General features: G+C 39.0%; 3 protein-coding genes across 3 annotated transcripts; 2 read left to right on the top strand and 1 right to left on the bottom strand.

The window, feature by feature from the left end:
• Nucleotides 1-927: 927 nt before the first annotated feature.
• On the top strand, nucleotides 928-1,980 carry LOC5520446 (troponin C, skeletal muscle). Its single transcript, XM_001640232.3, has one exon. The coding sequence runs from the start codon at nucleotides 1,033-1,035 to the stop codon at nucleotides 1,519-1,521; it is 489 nt and encodes a 162-aa protein (XP_001640282.2). The 5' UTR covers nucleotides 928-1,032; the 3' UTR covers nucleotides 1,522-1,980.
• Nucleotides 1,981-6,605: 4,625 nt separating this feature from the next.
• LOC116603710 lies at nucleotides 6,606-14,315 on the top strand. Its single transcript, XM_032365315.2, has 4 exons — nucleotides 6,606-6,729; nucleotides 12,398-12,501; nucleotides 12,812-12,910; nucleotides 13,558-14,315. Exons 1-4 carry the CDS (start codon nucleotides 6,633-6,635, stop codon nucleotides 13,711-13,713), a joined length of 456 nt encoding a protein of 151 aa, XP_032221206.1. The 5' UTR covers nucleotides 6,606-6,632; the 3' UTR covers nucleotides 13,714-14,315.
• Nucleotides 14,316-15,210: 895 nt separating this feature from the next.
• On the bottom strand, nucleotides 15,211-16,260 carry LOC116603750. The gene has a single exon (XM_032365420.2). It carries the CDS (start codon nucleotides 16,258-16,260, stop codon nucleotides 15,211-15,213), a length of 1,050 nt encoding a protein of 349 aa, XP_032221311.2.
• Nucleotides 16,261-17,591: the final 1,331 nt, after the last annotated feature.

The raw sequence follows: 17,591 nt of genomic DNA on the forward strand, positions 1-17,591 counted from the left end.
CTCCATGAAATACAATAGCACGAACTGTTTTTAATCGCGCTCTCAGTCGCTGTCATTCCATTGGTAGTGAATTTTTCTTTGGAGCCTCTGCCCCAGGGTTTGCTTTTTACGGTCGCTGTGCATCCACATGCTTGCCACACTGTAGAGATATCGGCGATTGCGGAGAATCGGAATTCGTTCGCCGATGGGGCGAATAAATGGAAACGAGCCTAAATGATAGAAAGTAGAATACATAAGATCTTATGTATGGGTCGATATGGTATAGACAAAAATTACTTAGGAAACAATTTACTAAAGGCCAAGTACCATGCTTAACTGATAATCTGTTCAGAAAAACTTAGTTTTATGAGCGTAGCGCATGATTTATTCTTCATATAATACATTAGTAGAAACGCATCAATGCGTCTTCATCAATAAAGAAGAATTAGAAGAGACTTGACCTGTAGTTGTTTTTGAATCATAGCAATATACTGAACCGGAAATACCTTTGCTATTCAAAAATTGTTATAGTGAAGCAATAATTTTAAACGACCTGTTTGAAGGCTATTTTTAGCCACTGAAGCTATAAAAGGAAGTCATGATCACAGGGTAACACGAAAGGGCAAATTATGTAACGACTCCACCGGCTGGTTACGATATTTTATGCCGTAAGTTCACAAAAATTTATTGGATTTGAAATAAAGATTGAGGTATAGTATGGGAAAAGATACCACGAAATCTTAAATTGCTCATTTTAGAAAAATATAAGCTCTCGCTAGATGTGCTACTGTAATTCTGTTAACTCTCACGGCTAAAATAGGACGTTACTTCCGATTGTCATTTTCTTAAGTTCTCGGAACGCACGGCGATTTCTTCCTGTGTCTTCATTGAGGAGGGGAATCTATTAAAAGAATAATACGTAGAAGGGGAAAAAGAAGCATGGACGTTTTGATGTTATATAAAGCGCAAATTCGTACAGAATTTTATCTAACGGGTAAAATATCGATTATCAGAGGATATAACAACAAGAGAAGATAGACAAAATATTTCAAAATGCAAGCTGGTAAAACATTCTTTAGTACTGATGTCCCCAGCTTGGTTCTTCGAAGCTTGTTTAACAAATATGATGTGAACGGTAGCGGCTATCTAGAGGAGAAGGAAGTGAGATATTTGCTCCAAGTTGATTTAGGGATGAACCCCGACCAAACAGAGCTCTACTCGTTGCTGCTTGACGAAGATGGGGATAATTTGATCAGCTTTGAAGAATTCGTGAAATGGCTGAGAAGTGAAGAAAAGTTTAAAAACATCGATGATTCGTCCAGGTATGTCATACTTTGCGAAGCTGTTGGGTTTTTCAAGAGATTTGATGTGAGCGCGACAAATTCGTTGGACAGAAGTGAATTCAAGATGATGATGGACTCGATGGGCCATAAAAACCAAGATGATATCGACAGAACATTCAAACTCATCGACACTCATGTGAATGGACGTATATCATTCAGGGAGTTTTTGCAATGGTTGAACTGGCTGCCAGTGATGTGACGCAAGCGCAGCTACAAGCTACAGCATAACCCTGAGTACTAGAGTCATCCAGTGTCGAGTCCCCAGAGTGTGAGACTGAGAGACGTAGGGTGCTACACCATGGAACACAGATATTATTACCACAGGTAGCCCAAGCTCTTTCTTTGTCCCTATCGACTTTACGGTAAACATAGGGCGAAAATCAAAATTAGTGAAAAATAAAAAAAAACAACTTGCTGAAAAGACATGTGTAGTCTAGTGTTGTGTTTATGTTTACATTTTGCGAAGTTCGTTTAAAATTTAAAATCGTGAATCTTGAAAAAGGCGCTTTAATACGACCAAAGAACACGCAAAATGTTGGGCTACCTGTGTTATTACTAGTGTCGTGGTGACTAGCTTTAAAAAATGTTTATCAATCATGCTTTGTTACTATTTATACGGTCTATTTGCAACAAAACAAATATAAAATCTGAAAATAAAGTCTAGTATCTATTTATTTCGAAATAGTCTAACAAATTATCTCAGTTACTCGATGGAAAAAACGCTATGTACTTACTTACGTACTTGCTTACTACCTTACTTATTTACTTACTTACATACTTACTAATATTCAACGTAACTTACTAACTAACTGAATGACTGACTGACTGACTAACTAACGTACTTGCTTACATACTCACGTACATACATACGACTTACTACTTTACTTATTTATTTACTTACTTAAGTACAACGTAAGCGCAGCTTGTAGCTGTCGGCTCGGCAGGCTTGTCAGCCGGCTTGTTAGGCTAATTTCGTCTATTCTAAAAAGGCATTGAGGACTTAAGCAACTGCGAGTGCAAGCTATGAAAATACCTCTCGCGGCTAAATAAAAACTTGGTTTCTATTGACCACAGAGTATATTTTGACTTTTAATGAGGACACCCAGCCAACAGCCAGCCTACGATAATGAGAAAGGAAAGATTTCGATAAGGCGCTACCGCAAATAAAATGACAACAAAATTGTTTAGTGTCCATTAAAACAAAGTTTATTTGGCTAGCGAGGTAAACAGTTTTTGGAATCTACTCATCTGCCAAAGCTATATACACCTATTTCAAAAATCGTTGTCAGTGCGAAACGGCAAATGGCGATTTGCAAATGGCAATTCTAGGACCGAAAGAAACCATGGGTCTCATTAAATTTCTACTAAATGCTGAAGAATATGGATAAATCAAACAATTACCCATTAAAGATCATCAATGTATGTCTCTGACATTGCTAGACTTTATTTAACACCTTTAATTTTACGAATGATTAGTACCCAGAAGCACCGTTCGGGCTTAGAACTGCCATTTACTATTTGAAATTCGCCATTTGCACTGACAACCTTTTTTGAAATAGGTTATGTCATTCTTCTACAAAGAAGGGCTCCAAGCCAACTATTATGGGAAGCGGACCATACAAGCAAACATTTCCTCTAAATTCTAGTCTATTTACCTCATTTTTAGACCATGCTTGACGATTAAACAAATTGCAGGTTGATATGGTCACCACCATGACTGATGCAAATGTAAGACTAAGGAGCTAGCTAGGGTTGTTCGCATACAGTAGCTTTGTTAGTATGGTAAAGTTGGCTTGAACCACATCCGGTTTCATCATCCGCCCCATGTGGGAGGTAAAATGGTGGGACGTTAAAGCGGAAGCTTACGCTGGATTAGAAATTATCAGGGTTGTATGGGAAGATGGGTACTCGTGCGGGCGTACAAATCTCTTGCGAAATCTTAGAGTTTCACTGTGGTTGACGTCAGGGATATTATGGGCATAATACATCCGGATCAGCGGAACCACACTGAAATACCGTTCAACCATAATGGGAAAAAATTGTAGCATTCCAAGGGAGAAGGAGCCGATAGCGATTTCACACAAGTGAAGGAGATGTACAGATAGAGCCTTGTCGAGTTTAAACGTAGAAAATATAGAGAGTAGGATGCCTCTTACCGGTTCGCCATAAAGCGGTCATTTGTTACGTAGCAACCAGAGATCATTATGTTTTTTTTGGTAGCAAGGATACTGTGTGCATTGGCTTAGGGGGCCTGGGGACTAAGAGGAAGTCCCGCGTAAAAAAATTGGTATGGTATATCCGGTATGCTTTGTATATTGAGTAAAACTGGCTTTGGTTGCAGGCTACAATGAAAATTTTAGAGGTGTTTTTAATGTGTGTGTGTAGTAGGTAGGGTTCACTTTCAGGCTCTGAAGCAAACGATACGTGCAAGCTACCACAAAACAATTTGAACACTTTTCCCACTCCTATGTATAACGATGTGCACGGGAATAAAATGGGTCGATAAATGAGCTCAGAAGAGTTTATGATATTTTTGTCATCCCTTGCTGTAGCTTTGTAACAGGTTATAGCTCGGGTACCTCGACTTGGTCGTATTTCTTTGACTTGCGCCTGTACACACGCGCTGTTTACACGAAATAGAGGACAGGGTCGTCAATAACTGATACGATGCCAAATCATTTCTGTATTTTGGCGTGAAGTAGGGAATGGCCTATAACGCATGAGCAAATTGATTATTTTTTGTGTGTATAGCTGTGAACATTACGCGCTGTTAATGATGTTGTAGTTTGTTGAATTATTGTAACAAATATTTATAAAGAAGCTAAAACCAAGTATACAAAACTACCTGCATGTCGATACGCCACGAGGCACTCGTATTAATATCTAGGTTCGCAATAGCTTGTTCTCTCAAAGATCACTGCCTTCTTTGTTTAATAACCGTTTAGCCTATAGTTCTAAAAAGACAACTAAAGCAACTCGAACCCAACATTATTGGCAATTACTGCACTGAGCGCATTGAAGAGAGTGTTATAAGCCACTTGCACTGAGAAACCGCATGACGTTGTGGATGGCAAACTCGTGCCTGTTCCGGCATTTGGCGGCAAAATAACAAAAAGGAATACTCAGTGCTTATGATGAGCCAGAAGGTTTCTTTGTCATTGCAAGATTTTATTTTTCCGACTCTCTCTAGCGTGACGGCCGTAGCCATTTCTGTCTTTGTTTCGGCGTGAGTTTGCAACCAAAAATCACTTGTAGTGCAGGTCGCCTACTGGGCGTCCATGGTCTTTACATAGGTTTTAGAATAGCAACATATGATACTGTATTGTAATTGTTATTCTATCGTTGAACAGGGTGGATGCGCAATTCAGTAAGAAAGAGGGCTTTATGCCATCAGTCTTTTCTTACATGCCTTGCTGGTCATTGTTTCTTACATGTGAGAATAAGCTTGATCTTGTCCTGGAGCAGGAGTCTTGCTGACCTGTAGAATTCCACTGTTGCCTTCTCTCGTGTATTGTTCTTGCGCCGTAAGCCTGCGCCGTAGGCACTTTCATAAGTGAAGAGTGATTTTAGCGTTATTTCGGACAGCTCAAAAACATTCTCCTTCTATCTAATCAAATTCCCTTTGATCGTGCAAGTATAAAAAGTCTGCATGTTGTAATTTGCTTTGACCCATACGGCTGCCTTTCCTGATCTGGCGGCCTTGACTTTCATACGTGCCATAGTTTGTCTTATTAAACGTCTACAGATTCTATTGACCTGTTGTATTGTTTTCTACACCTTCCTTCCCCTTTTCGTTCTGAATGCCCTTCTATGAAGTAGAAGAAACAACGCCGTCATGGAAACAGGTCATGGTGAACGTTCATATGTCCAATATCGATCACGTATCGCAACGAGACCATAACAATAAAGGTTGAACAACTGGTTTAAACCACAATGTGCCAAACATGATAAAAGCTAGAAAAAAATTAGAGTTGATTGACTGTATCTTGTGAAGAGCTCACTGCTTCACCACCCTCCGGTGTGCTCGACTGTAACACATTGGAGCAAAATCACCATAAAAACCGCAATCATAAAATAATCCCTAGGAAAAATCACAACAGGATAATGCTCTGCAACCAAAAATATAAAAATATCGATGAATACGCCTATCACGGCAGGGTTACCGGCAAAATACGGGAGATACCTGATTCATACGCCTATTTTCAAAAACATCTTCCGGAAGACTAGTCTCCTGCGCAGCCGTACCGGGAGACCCGTATAATCTAGAATATAACCTGTTAGTTTAAAATTACGCTTTAATCACGTAATATACAATCGTAAAGGTATAGAACCCTAAAACAGGATATAGAATGTAGAATCAATTCTTCCAAAAACTTTGTTGCCTAAAAAGTGAAACCGTACCTAACTTCAAGGCTTTCAATTCGATTAGATATAGAGTTTTTAAAGTACTTCTCCGGTCGAGTATCGATCAATTACGTTTTGATAACTAATCTAGACTGCAGATTCTATGCCATCTGAAGCGATGCTTTGCCGAGTACTGCTGTCAATTGATTTTTCTATTCTGTTTCCAATAATAAAAGGCCGCGTTTTCTCTTTGCAAATGCCGCGTCCAAATTTAAACGGTGGGTGGGATGTAGGTCCGGAGTAGAAACCTTTTGGACGCGGAAATCCACCCCGCGACAGGAAATACTAATAAAGAGACTAAGAATAAGACCGTAAATCAACAGGAATATGCAACACGACTAACACGACTTTATGTACAGTCCTTGAAGTACGGTTTGACCTTGAAACATTAGTTCTAATCCGGTGAAACCCTTTACATCTATAAAGTCGACGAAGCTTCGAATTCGATTCAGTAATCGCATTGTTTAATCAAACAGCTACTGTAACAGAAGCGCTTCCCTAAGGTAGGTCACTTGGCAGGTACTCAATATCCCTAGTCTTACTCTTGGTGTAAGTCATATGAAACTCTATTCTTTACAGGGTAGTAATTTTAGTATATATTTGATAGTAGCAAGAAAGCAGGATGAAGAATAACAGGCGCGTATCTTTTGAGAATTGCGCAATGTTTTGCCTTCTTGCACAAACTATCTATTTTGTGTGTCATGGTTGCGCGCCTGAAGAGAACCTGAACTTATATCTTGAATAGATTTAAGTTATGCCCACACTGTTCGCACGTGTGCGGAGAGAGCTAGCCGTGTGAGAGCAGGTTTTTTTTTTCACAGCGGGTGGGGTCAAGAGGCGCGGTAACATTGCCTTGGTAGTTCGGCCAATCAGAGCACGCTCGCGTTTAATAAAGTGTGACCGGTCATGAAGAGCGGCCTTTTTAGAATTTCCCCTCTCTTGGAGCGGTTTTGCAGTGTCAGGCTTCTGTGCACAATCATGGGAGCGGGCGGAGATAGCAAAGGTAAATTTTCCTTGCCTTTTTGAAGACGTGAACATTTTATTTCTTGCTTAGGATCTCTACCGACCTCTGGACCCCGCGCACCGCGGCGAACTACTAGAGAACACGTTATTGTAGCGTGCGCGCATTCGTGTTCGCATGCAAGTAATGTTTATTTGCGCCTAGCCGTGCCATATACTCTAAAATGGACTGGTCGAAAATCTCTTTTCCTTAGAAAATGTCTTGCTCTTTTATCAAATGAAAAGATTCTTAATAGGATTTGTATGACCTTCGTTGCAACATTGGTTATTGCCTCCCGCTGATTTAACAACTTTTTTTATGTGCGAGCGTAAAATCACAAGACTCGAAGAAGATCTTTACACACGCTATGTAAAATTGAGTAATCTCCTCTAAGTTTTCGCAAGACTTACACGAGAAATACGTAGTTATTTGCACAACCCCCAAAGTTTAGTACTTAGTAACCAATTGCATCCGGTCCAAATAATGCTAAATGCCATGGGTTATTTTGAGTATTATATCGCTGTCATCGGTGGATATCTTTAGTAAGAGGATTAGCGTCCCCTGTCTGACGAATAAACGTATTCGAAAGGAAATTATACAATTGATAACCGTTCGTTTTCAACTGATAGATAAAAAAACGTTTACTGTGTAAGTGAAAACATTTTTGTAAGTGCTGGTTTTCTACCAGAAGAAAATATATTAATATGAGTGATGTGTAGATTTACCTAACCACTTAGTTGGGGTCTTAAACTCGTTGCTCTTTAAGTAAAACGTTTCTTCAGCTTTAAACATTCTGCTAATGACCCTTTACTTTTGCTTAACTTAGAAGGACATTACTCGCGATGCCCTTACTCAAATCTGTTAGACTGATAGTCTTATTGCGCAAGGAAACAATCGTGAAAACAAAATATGGTCGCTTTTTGAAATTTCAACTCTAGGAATTTAGAACTGACAGCACCTTTCATTACAAGCTAATGCGCGAACAAGTTTTGCTCAAAAATCTATAGAATCTATTTGACCCTTTAAGTACAGATACCACCAAAGGCCACATTCCGATTGGTTGATCTGTTCTAGAAAGCGCGGCTTGTCCCTTTGAAGCCGACCATGTGAAACTTAGGCTTTTGTGTAGTCCCTTATAGATTCCATTCCAATTTAGAGCTTCTATTTACCAGCCTCTGATTTGAATCTTTGCTATTAACTATCACTTACATTAAAGCTTAATTAATAGAACAAAGAACTTATTTCTGACCACTTGTTGAACAAAGGTTACTTGTTGAGTATTTTCTTTATGTGCAAAACAAAAATGGTATCCATAAGGTCTGGTATGTAATTCAGCTTTTACAGCTCATTTTACAGGAAATAAACACTTGATTATATCAGCAGGGGTAAGGTAGAGATATTTAGTAAATTAGTTTTTTTTAATTTTGCTTTGATTATCTGCGATAAGGAAATTACTTCCTCAGACACCCCAGTGCAGGTGCACAGAACACTTCTACCATCTCTGCACCCTCCCTTTACCCCAAACATACTCTGACGGCCACAACGTCCCCTTATCTCATACAATCTCCTGATGCGATCACAATCTGGTGTCCCAAAATAGACGCTGTAAATAACTAATTTGGGAAAGGAAGGATTTAAAAAGATGGAAACAATAACTATCACTGACTAAAACCATATCTGTAACATACGTTGTTTTTATCAATGTTTCAGTTTTGATAACTTCAGTTTTGATAACTTGAAACCTATAAATGACTTGAACGCGGTCAAGTAATTAATGTTGCCTCCATGTGCTTGTAACATTTGCCTACCCGTAATTAATAACTCCCATTTTCCTTGTATGTTCGAATTATCGGAATTCAACGGTAGCTAGGAAACTCATGGTTAGATACTTTGGTTCATATTCATAAGACAGACAATCCGGAAACGGATCTGACCTAATTTTGCAGAGGCAACAAAAATTAATTGCAGACTACATAACGTCAATTTATTTTCCGATTGAAGGGTTAAAGATTTTGACGAGACCTAAAACTGTTTTAATTTAAAAGTTGAAAATTTCTGTCTGTAGAATGTTAAGGTGGAGAAATTTGTTTGCCCATCCAAGCCTTTTTTTTTCGTAGTGGCATCGATAACTTCAAGCTCTTTAACGTTGTTTTAACAAGGTACTGAAACATAAAAAAAACGTAATTATGAAGAACATGACGCTTTGAAGAAAAAAAAAGAAAATTGTATTTTCATTGGTATCTTTTCTAGATTTTTTCCTATTTCTAGATTTTTTTTTTACCATAGAGAATATAGGACAGAGGGTACCCTAATAAGGACCCTAGGCTCATCACGCTAGTGGCTAGAAAACCTGACAGGCAAACTCCACCTTGTCCTCGTGAGAAGGCCACAAAGCATCAGAATTCACACAAACAGTGCTTATATCAGTTTATCAAACAGCGTTGTTTAAAAAGTCTTAAGCGAGCATTTTACAAGTTTACGGTAAGGGAAAACCTATGAAGACATACCTGGATGAAAACAAAACGCACTTGATCATATAATTGACAGATTGCTATCTGATAAAATATTATTAAGGATATTATTTTCAATTTTAAAGTTCCCAAAGAAAGCTAATTTCTCTAAGTGCGCTTGTCAGCCACACCTTTGTTATTTAAAATTGGAAGGCAAATAATGTGTAAAATTCTTACGATAACCATCAAAAACAAATATTAATACTTTATTTACCAAACTCAATCGAAAATATCGCATTGGCTTCTCAAAATCAGCCGATGGAAATGATGCTTTTTCACACTTAGTACTTTGCTAGGATGACAGAAATGGCGGCTAACAGAGGCGCCGAACAACGGTTTTTGAGAAAGTCTACCCAAGCCCTAAGAATTATAATAATTATGGTAGCTTGGGGGATGGTAGGACAAAAGAAGAGTTTTGCTGCAGTACAGTGCCCTAACAAGAGCCTACTGCGAACGATCGCAGTATCGATCAAAAACAAACTGGAATGCGGACATTTCTGTTTTTCTATAACCTCTCTAATTCAATTTTGGATGCCATTGAAGGGAACTTCAATTTCATTGGATGCAAGAGGTTGTTAAAAAAATTATCTTTGATATTAAGATATGGAAGATTTTTATTTGAGAATTTATCAAGTGACAATTTAGACCCTCAAACCCCGAGCAGCCTCTTCGATGAGAGAAAATCAAAGCGGTGATGGACTTTCACACTACGCTGTCGTTGCCACTTTCAAGAAGGTATTGTTCATTTGATGGGAAGCTATTGTTTCTAGAATCCATGGGAAAATATCCCCTACTTGCACCAGTAGATTGACTTTTAATGGTTAATTGGCAAATAGACTCAATAGGTAGTTCATACTTTGTGACAGCAGTCGCTTATTATCCACTTTGGAGAACAGTATGATATACAAATCCGGAAATGTTTAGGAATTTCTAGATTTTGGAATGTCTCACTTGAATTGTTATAGCTTCACGCGATAACGGCAGTTCAAGAAGGAAAGGTACTTACTGCATATTTGTACTTACTTGGTCTTTATCTTATCTACTTACTTACTCACTTACGAACTCACTTAAAAGACTGTTACTATAATCTTTTAACTTATTTGTCTACTTGAAGTCCATTAATGGAAATTGACCAAAAGAGCCGTAGCCAGCATGGGGCAAATGAAGCATTCGCCTCGGAAAAAAATTTGATGTTTGCTGTTTCACAATTGAAAATTGAAAACACCTGCTTTTGTTGGATTTATCATCCAGTAGCTAGCTTTGCCTCGGTAAACTTTTGATGGCTTAAGTCTTGTCACTGTTGTTGATCATTCTGTTGGAACTTTTCTTAATTCCTTACTAATAACTTGTTTACTAACTTATTCTATTCTACCCTCTGTGCAGAGCTTTCTGTGTCGCTCCGACACAGAAAGCTCTGCGCAGGAGGGTAACTTTTGTAGTCAAATTCAAAGTCAAAATAATGCCAAACTATATATTTATCTGTGTTATTAGAGAATATTTAAGGGTGAGCTCACAGGTGTTCTGTATCTCTGTTGACTTTCATTAAATATTTGACTGACCATTAAAATAAATGAATCATAATTTTTAGACCTCAAATAGACTTGAACTCATAAATAATTGGAATCTCGCCGAACTTCGCAAAAACGACAACAGCTTGAATGAAAATTAAGATCCCTTTCATATATATCAACATAGATGGTTTTAAAAGGTGTCAAAAGGCGACCTGGCTATCGACGGTGTATTAGTTATCCACAAAAAAAAAATGTAAGCCAGCATTTTCTACAGCGTTCCCTGCTAGAAGAGGCCTCTTATCTTTGTATTTCGCTGGGCCTCTGTTCTCTGTTAGGAGGGAATCTACAGCGGTGCGAGCTCTTCCTTTATTGACAACACAGTTTGCTTGGGGGGGGGGGGGGGGGGGGGGGGGGGGGGGGGGGGGGGGGGCGAACCCCTCCACAAGGGCCGAAGGTCCACTTTCGGTTATCAATAAACGTGCTATTTGTAGACATAAAGCATAAGTCACAGGTAGCCCAAGGGGTCAGTACGCAGCTCTTACCAGCTGCAATTTGATTGGGCAAATGAACAATATCCGCACCTCCACACAAAAAACGAGAAGCAGCTGCGTACTTACTCAGCCCAAGTTCTTACCAGAAGTTCTTACACATCCAACGAAAGTATCGATAATAGCTTAGAAGCAAGAACACTTTTCTATTACTGTAAGACTGACTTTTAAAAGGGGCAACGTGTTGGTTTTGTTTCAATATCCTGGTCCTGTTTCATTTGTTGGTTACTTCATTTTTGCTTAAACGAAAAAAAGTAACTTGAACTTCAAATTCGCGAAATTAAATCCCCTGCAAACAAAACTTTTCTCCGCGTTCGCGAAATTAAAGACTCGCGAAACGTGCAAAAACATATTCGCGAAAATTAAGATGCGAGAAAATAAAGAAGAATAAGGTTGTTTTGTGGGACAAGGGGTACATTGAGGGTAAGCAAAACAATAACAAAATGATAGAACGAATCAAGGAAATAGATACTTGATTCCGATAACTAGCCCATACAAGGGAAATAAATAATAATAAAAAGTTTCAGTTATCAAGATATATAGAGAAAAATTAATGGTGTTCTTAGTACCGGGTTTACACAGTACATAATAATTAATCAAGAGTACATTTTATGTAAGTTGGCAGGCGTATTATAAACAAATTGAACAGCATTGCGTACTCGCATTCACGAGCAAATCGTTTAATATAGAACCTTATTTTCTTATATTTTGCTCGATATTGGCTGACCGACAATCTCATAATTGCAGGATGTTCACAACAGAATCGCTAGAAAAGGTTGTATCGCATCTGAAAGGAACTTGTTTTGCAGCATGTATCAACTTCCTGTCTTGAACCTTCTTGGTCCCTGGGTGGTAAAATTGCGAATGTTTTGAGAACAGTATTCCTTTTTTCGCAGCTGATATAGATAACGTTAAATCAAATAGGCTCAAGAACTGGCAGAAGAGACTCTAGACATAATCTACAGACAATGTTTAAAACAAATGCGCGTGGTTTCAAAACGCTATAAAAGCAAGCCTTGCGATGCAGAGTGTAGCATTCTATGCGCGTCTTTCGCCGAGGGCTTATTCATATACCTTATTTATTTTCCCGCTACTTTTTCAGGAATTATGCAGCCTGTGTGTTTCCAATTGACAGCCTCGACCCTCTCAAAGCTCCTGAGTGTAGCTCTAATTTGTGCCATTTTGTTGAACTCTGTAGAGGGCAGGGTAAGTGTCAATAATTCTATATATTTCTTATATAGCGTTTGAAAAAAAAAAATTTGTTGATATGCCACATTTTCAATGGCCTTTTTATTCATCAAAGACCATGGTTGTTACGCCGGAAAATGTAATCTTATCATGAAATGAAATAACTTTCAACGCAAATGTTCTTTCAATCATATGTATGATGGTAAATCCTGTGTTCGGAAGAACGAAGAGGGAAAGAAGGAAGAGGGAAGAAGCACCTTCTGAGCCATAACGGGGCAACTGCGCCTTCGCCCGGCCGCTACTCTGATAAATTCTATTTTTCTTTTAGCCGTCAATGAAGTCTGCGAGCACTAGCAGGAAGCACAAGTCATTTTCTATGATAATGTGTGGAAAACTTGGCGATCTTTGCAGAGTACACTCCAGAAAGGTAACGAACCAATCTCGAAGAAGTAATTATTGATATGGACTAAAACTACTCAAAAGTGGGTCCTAAATACAGATCAAAATGCTCAAGTATAATATCAGTAACGTCTTGCTTAGGCTCGTTTTCCCCCTTTTAATAAGCTACCTGCTTTACCAAAACTCCAACAATACCAAGGATAAATACTTTGTTACACTTTTTTTAAAAGGACCTTTTTTATAAGAACGTCCAGCCTGAGATTTCGCCAAATTTTAAGAACATGCTAAGAACATTTTGAGGCTTGAGGCTCAGATATATATAAAAAAATATTTTTCAGTTCTTTTCAGTTCAGTGCGTTCTAAAATACAGAATCAAATCGTGCTCATAGTAACAACCTTATTATTGCTATTGATCATTAGTGTAATTTTCTTCCTAATAATTCATTGAGTATTATATTCTTTATACACATATATACAATTTTAGTGGAATTTTAGCACACTAGCATACACACATTTGTGCTTTTAATGTCCTCTTAAAAATTAAGAACGACGTTAAGAAAGAACGGCCTAGCCTCAATTGAAAATTAGACGTTCTTATAAAAAAAGAGTGTTACACTTTACTACTTATAGTCTTATCGTTCTGTTAACATTTTATCATTTCGTTTTGATCCTCAGCATTGCTGTGCCGAAGGATTCACGTGTGTACAAAAGTTAAAGATAAAGAAAAACAGAATCCACTATAGCAAGTTTGGGCGATGTCAACCGGTGCCGACTTTAGCTCCAAATGATATGGAACTTTTGGAGGAACACAGCCTGCGGGAAACGAGATAGTAAAACAGCACTTTAGCATACTGAAGAACATGGAAAGGACATATCGGATGAGACCTAAAAATGTAACATTGTTTTAAGACTTAGATGAGGAAATGTTGTTTATAAGGCATAAAAATCATTTCTAATCACCGTACAAGCAGGGCCGTAGCAGGCCACGTATGATTGGGAAGGGGGGGGGGGGGTCTTTGGTTAAAAAAAATCTAAAACAATAACAAATAAAGCTAGCAGAGGTTTCAGACAATCGCTTTCCTACGCGAAATAAAGAAGAAAAAAACATGGGAGTATCTTTCTCATATTCTGGGACAAAAAAAAAGTATATTTAGATTTTCAGATGAACCAACATTGACAAACGGTCTATATTAGATCATAGCAAACAACAGCTATTAGCATTAGCATAGTTAACTTAAGTTCTTAGATTTTTGGCGAGAAAAATTCGATGCTCATCTTTTCTAAAAACTCCCGCAAATATTTATGACATATTTCGATAAAATGGCGTATTTATATTGGCAACTCTCTGTCCTAATTCTTTACTCACTCGATAATTATTTTGCTTGTGAATTGTTTGCCTCGACTTCGAAGTTGTAATAAAAGCTTCCTCGATATTAGAGTTCCGAGTATTATTTTATAACAACGCCAGGACTTACGGCCTGCTTTTTGACGCAAGAAAAAAGCAAAAAAGCTCATACTTCAAGGAGTAGAAGTGCATCGGGCGAAAACAAAGAAGCGGGGGGAGGGGGTTAGGAAAAGCTGTTTACTTGCTTTATTGATTTTAAAAAGGCCTTCGATACAATCCCTAGAGAGAGGCTGTTTGACAAAGCCACGGGACACTCTCTGGCTGGTCGAAAATCAATGTACAGCAAAGACCTGGCAGTTGTCAAAGCCAACGGGGTAATATCGGAGTCCTTTCATTGTAATATAGGAGCGAGGCAAGGATGCGTCCTTTCAACTACACTTTTCAATTGATACTTCAGCGATCTCTCTGAAAAGCTGTGCAATTTAACTCAGGAAATTAAAGAAACTCTGGAAATTATATCCTTGAAAGTAAGTCACCTACTCAAGCAAGTCACCTTCACAAGCAAGTCACCTTCACAACCTCAACCACCGAAAAGCCCTCACCTGCCTAAGGATTAGTAGTCGAGACTGGGCCTTCTTTTTCATAACCTAATAAATCCTACTATAACAGCGCAGAGGGTGTTTCAAGATGTCGGTTAACAGTAGATAATCTCACGAGAAGACCAGAGAAAGACAACAACACCAGTGTTTAGCTCTGTAGCCAAGATGGAGGGCTGCATTCGGGACTTTATTGTTCTTACCACAGGGAACCCACATATTGTAACATCCTTTCTCTTTTGAGGAAGTGAAACAGATACTTATAACTAACAATTGTCCTTGCGTATAGCAACGTGCTGATAAACATTGTTCTCAGTTCTAGACAACATGTAAACAATGAGAATAAAAGATACAATCAACTATTTAACATCAGATTAGTCTCTTGTTTTAACTCGTGATATAATCCCTAAGGTAGCTTGGTTGCGTAGTTGTCCGTGAGGATCTCCGTATGGGTATTATAGGTGGTGTCTGTTCCTCAGCAACCGCATTAGGTGTTTCCACTTGCACTGGTGTTTCTAGTGATTGGGAGGTAGTACTAGATTCCATTTCCACGGGTGGTGGTACTACTTCTGGTTTCCTTGACGACGATTCAGGTTGAGTTTCCCAAGTTTTCCTTAGATCGATTCGGTTTCTTCTATACTTCCCAGAAGGCGTTTCGATGTCATACGACCTTTCATCGAGTCTCCTAACAACCACACCCTTTTCCCATTTTTTGTTGCCTTTTCTAAAAGGTTTCAGTCTGATAGTATCCCCCTCTTGCAAAATTCCAAGATCCTTAGCATTCTTGTTATAGTTCTTACACTGTCGTTGTTGTTCCAACTTGAGCCGACACCGGTCCTCCTTCAGAAAATCCATTCCCCTAGGTTGGAGTTGTACATCAGCCATGGGTAATATAGATTTAGTTCGAGGATTGAGAAGGCGTTGGGCTGGGCTGCTTCCTGCTCCTTGAGTTGGTGTGTTTCTTATCTCAAGGAGTGCTAGCTGGGGGTCTGTTTTGTCTTGAGCACATTTTGAGAGCATAGCCTTTGCTGCTTTTACCCCAGACTCAATTTTTCCATTTGCATTTGGATGCACAGGTGAAGATAGATTATGCTCAAAGTCCCATTCATAAGCAAAGTCCTCAAACTCTTTGGCATCAAACTGAGGTCCTCCATCACTGACTAGTTGTACAGGAACACCATATCTTGAGAAGTGTTGTTTCAGTTTCCTAATCACTGCAGGGGAGTCAGTTTTCTTAAGAAGGTCAACTTCCCAGTATCCAGTAAAATAGTCAACTGTTAGTAGGTAGTCTTTGTTGTTCCATGAGAATAAATCAACACCAACAATTTCCCATGGTGCTTTAGCTTCTATAGTTATGAGTGTTTCTTTCTTATGAGCTTTAGCAAATGTTTGACAGGCATCACAAACACTTGCTAGCTGTTTGATTTCTGCAGACATACCAGGCCAAAATATGCATTCACGTGCACATCTTAACATACTCTCACCTCCAAGATGTGATATGTGGAGATGGTCTTTGATCTACTTACGCATGCTCTCAGGAACGATGACTCGTTCTCCCTTAAAGATCAATCCATCATGTAAGGTCAGTTCATCTCTATAGGAAAAGTATGGTGTAACCTGAGTAGGCAGTTCCTGCCTTGAGTCTGGCCATCCTTTAAGAATGACTGATTTCAGAGTTTGCAGAGTATCATCCGTTTCAGTGGCTTTCTTTAGCTGTCTAAGCCTTTCTTCTCTAATTCTTAGGTGACCAACAGCATTAATCTTAGCAAAACTATCCTTGTGTTCAGTATCATCAGGCAGGTATGCACGAGATAAAGTATCAGCTATGTACATCTCCTTGCCCTTCTTATATACAACTTCAATGTCATACTGTATAAGTCTAAGCATCATACCTTGAAGACGCTTTGGGGACTTGTGCAGTGGCTTGCGTACAATCATTTACAGTGATTTATGATCACTATGCACAATGGTTTTCCGTCCAAACGTATATTGGTGGAAACGTTCCAGCGAGAACACAATTGCCAGGCACTCTTTCTCAATTTGCACGTACCCGCATTCCGTAGTTGTAAGGGCACGACTGGCATAACACAGCAGCTTTCCTTCTTGTAGTAAAACAGTGCCTAAACCAGTGCTCGAGGCATCACATTGAATCACAAGTTCTTTGTCAGGATCATAATAAGCAAGTACAGGAGCTGTAGTCACTAGTCTCTTTATTTCTTTCATCGCATGATCCTGTTCCTCACTCCATTCCCATTCCACATCTTGTCTAGTGAGTAGACGAATAGGATCCATTACCGTGGAGAGTTGTGGAAGGAACTTTGCGAGATAAGTTACCATTCCCTGGACACGTCGAGCTCCCTCAACATCGGTGGGGTTTTCCATTTTAAGAATGGCTTCGACTTTCTTCATATCAGGTTTTAGACCCTCACTTGTCACGACGTGACCAAGGAACTCAACTTCAGTGGTCTTGAACACACTCTTCTGGTGATTCAGCTTAATGTTATTTCTAGCACAAACATCAAGTAGATTTCTCAATTTCTCATCATGATCACCCTCAGAATGTCCATAAACTAGAATGTCATCAGCCACACTGACCACTCCACGAAGACCTGATAGACTCTCCATGAGCTTACACTGGAATATCTCAGAACTGACTTTGAGACCAAATGGGAGACGACACCAACGAAATCTGCCATTCACAGTGATGAATGTGGTCATGTAACTACTCTCTTCATCAAGTTCACAGTGCCAGTAACCATGAGCAAGAT

This window comes from Nematostella vectensis, chromosome 1, assembly GCF_932526225.1.
Source record: "Nematostella vectensis chromosome 1, jaNemVect1.1, whole genome shotgun sequence".
NCBI lineage: Eukaryota > Metazoa > Cnidaria > Anthozoa > Actiniaria > Edwardsiidae > Nematostella > Nematostella vectensis.

Bases quoted from the DNA above. Each gene is read 5' to 3' on its own strand.
- LOC5520446 (XM_001640232.3), top strand. From the start codon at position 1,033: ATGCAAGCTGGTAAAACATTCTTTAGTACTGATGTCCCCAGCTTGGTT.
- LOC116603710 (XM_032365315.2), top strand. From the start codon at position 6,633: ATGAAGAGCGGCCTTTTTAGAATTTCCCCTCTCTTGGAGCGGTTTTGC. The intron at 6,730-12,397 runs GTAAATTTTCCT...CTACTTTTTCAG, and splicing joins AGCGGGCGGAGATAGCAAAG to GAATTATGCAGCCTGTGTGT. The intron at 12,911-13,557 runs GTAACGAACCAA...TTTGATCCTCAG, and splicing joins GCAGAGTACACTCCAGAAAG to CATTGCTGTGCCGAAGGATT.
- LOC116603750 (XM_032365420.2), bottom strand. From the start codon at position 16,260: ATGTCTGCAGAAATCAAACAGCTAGCAAGTGTTTGTGATGCCTGTCAA.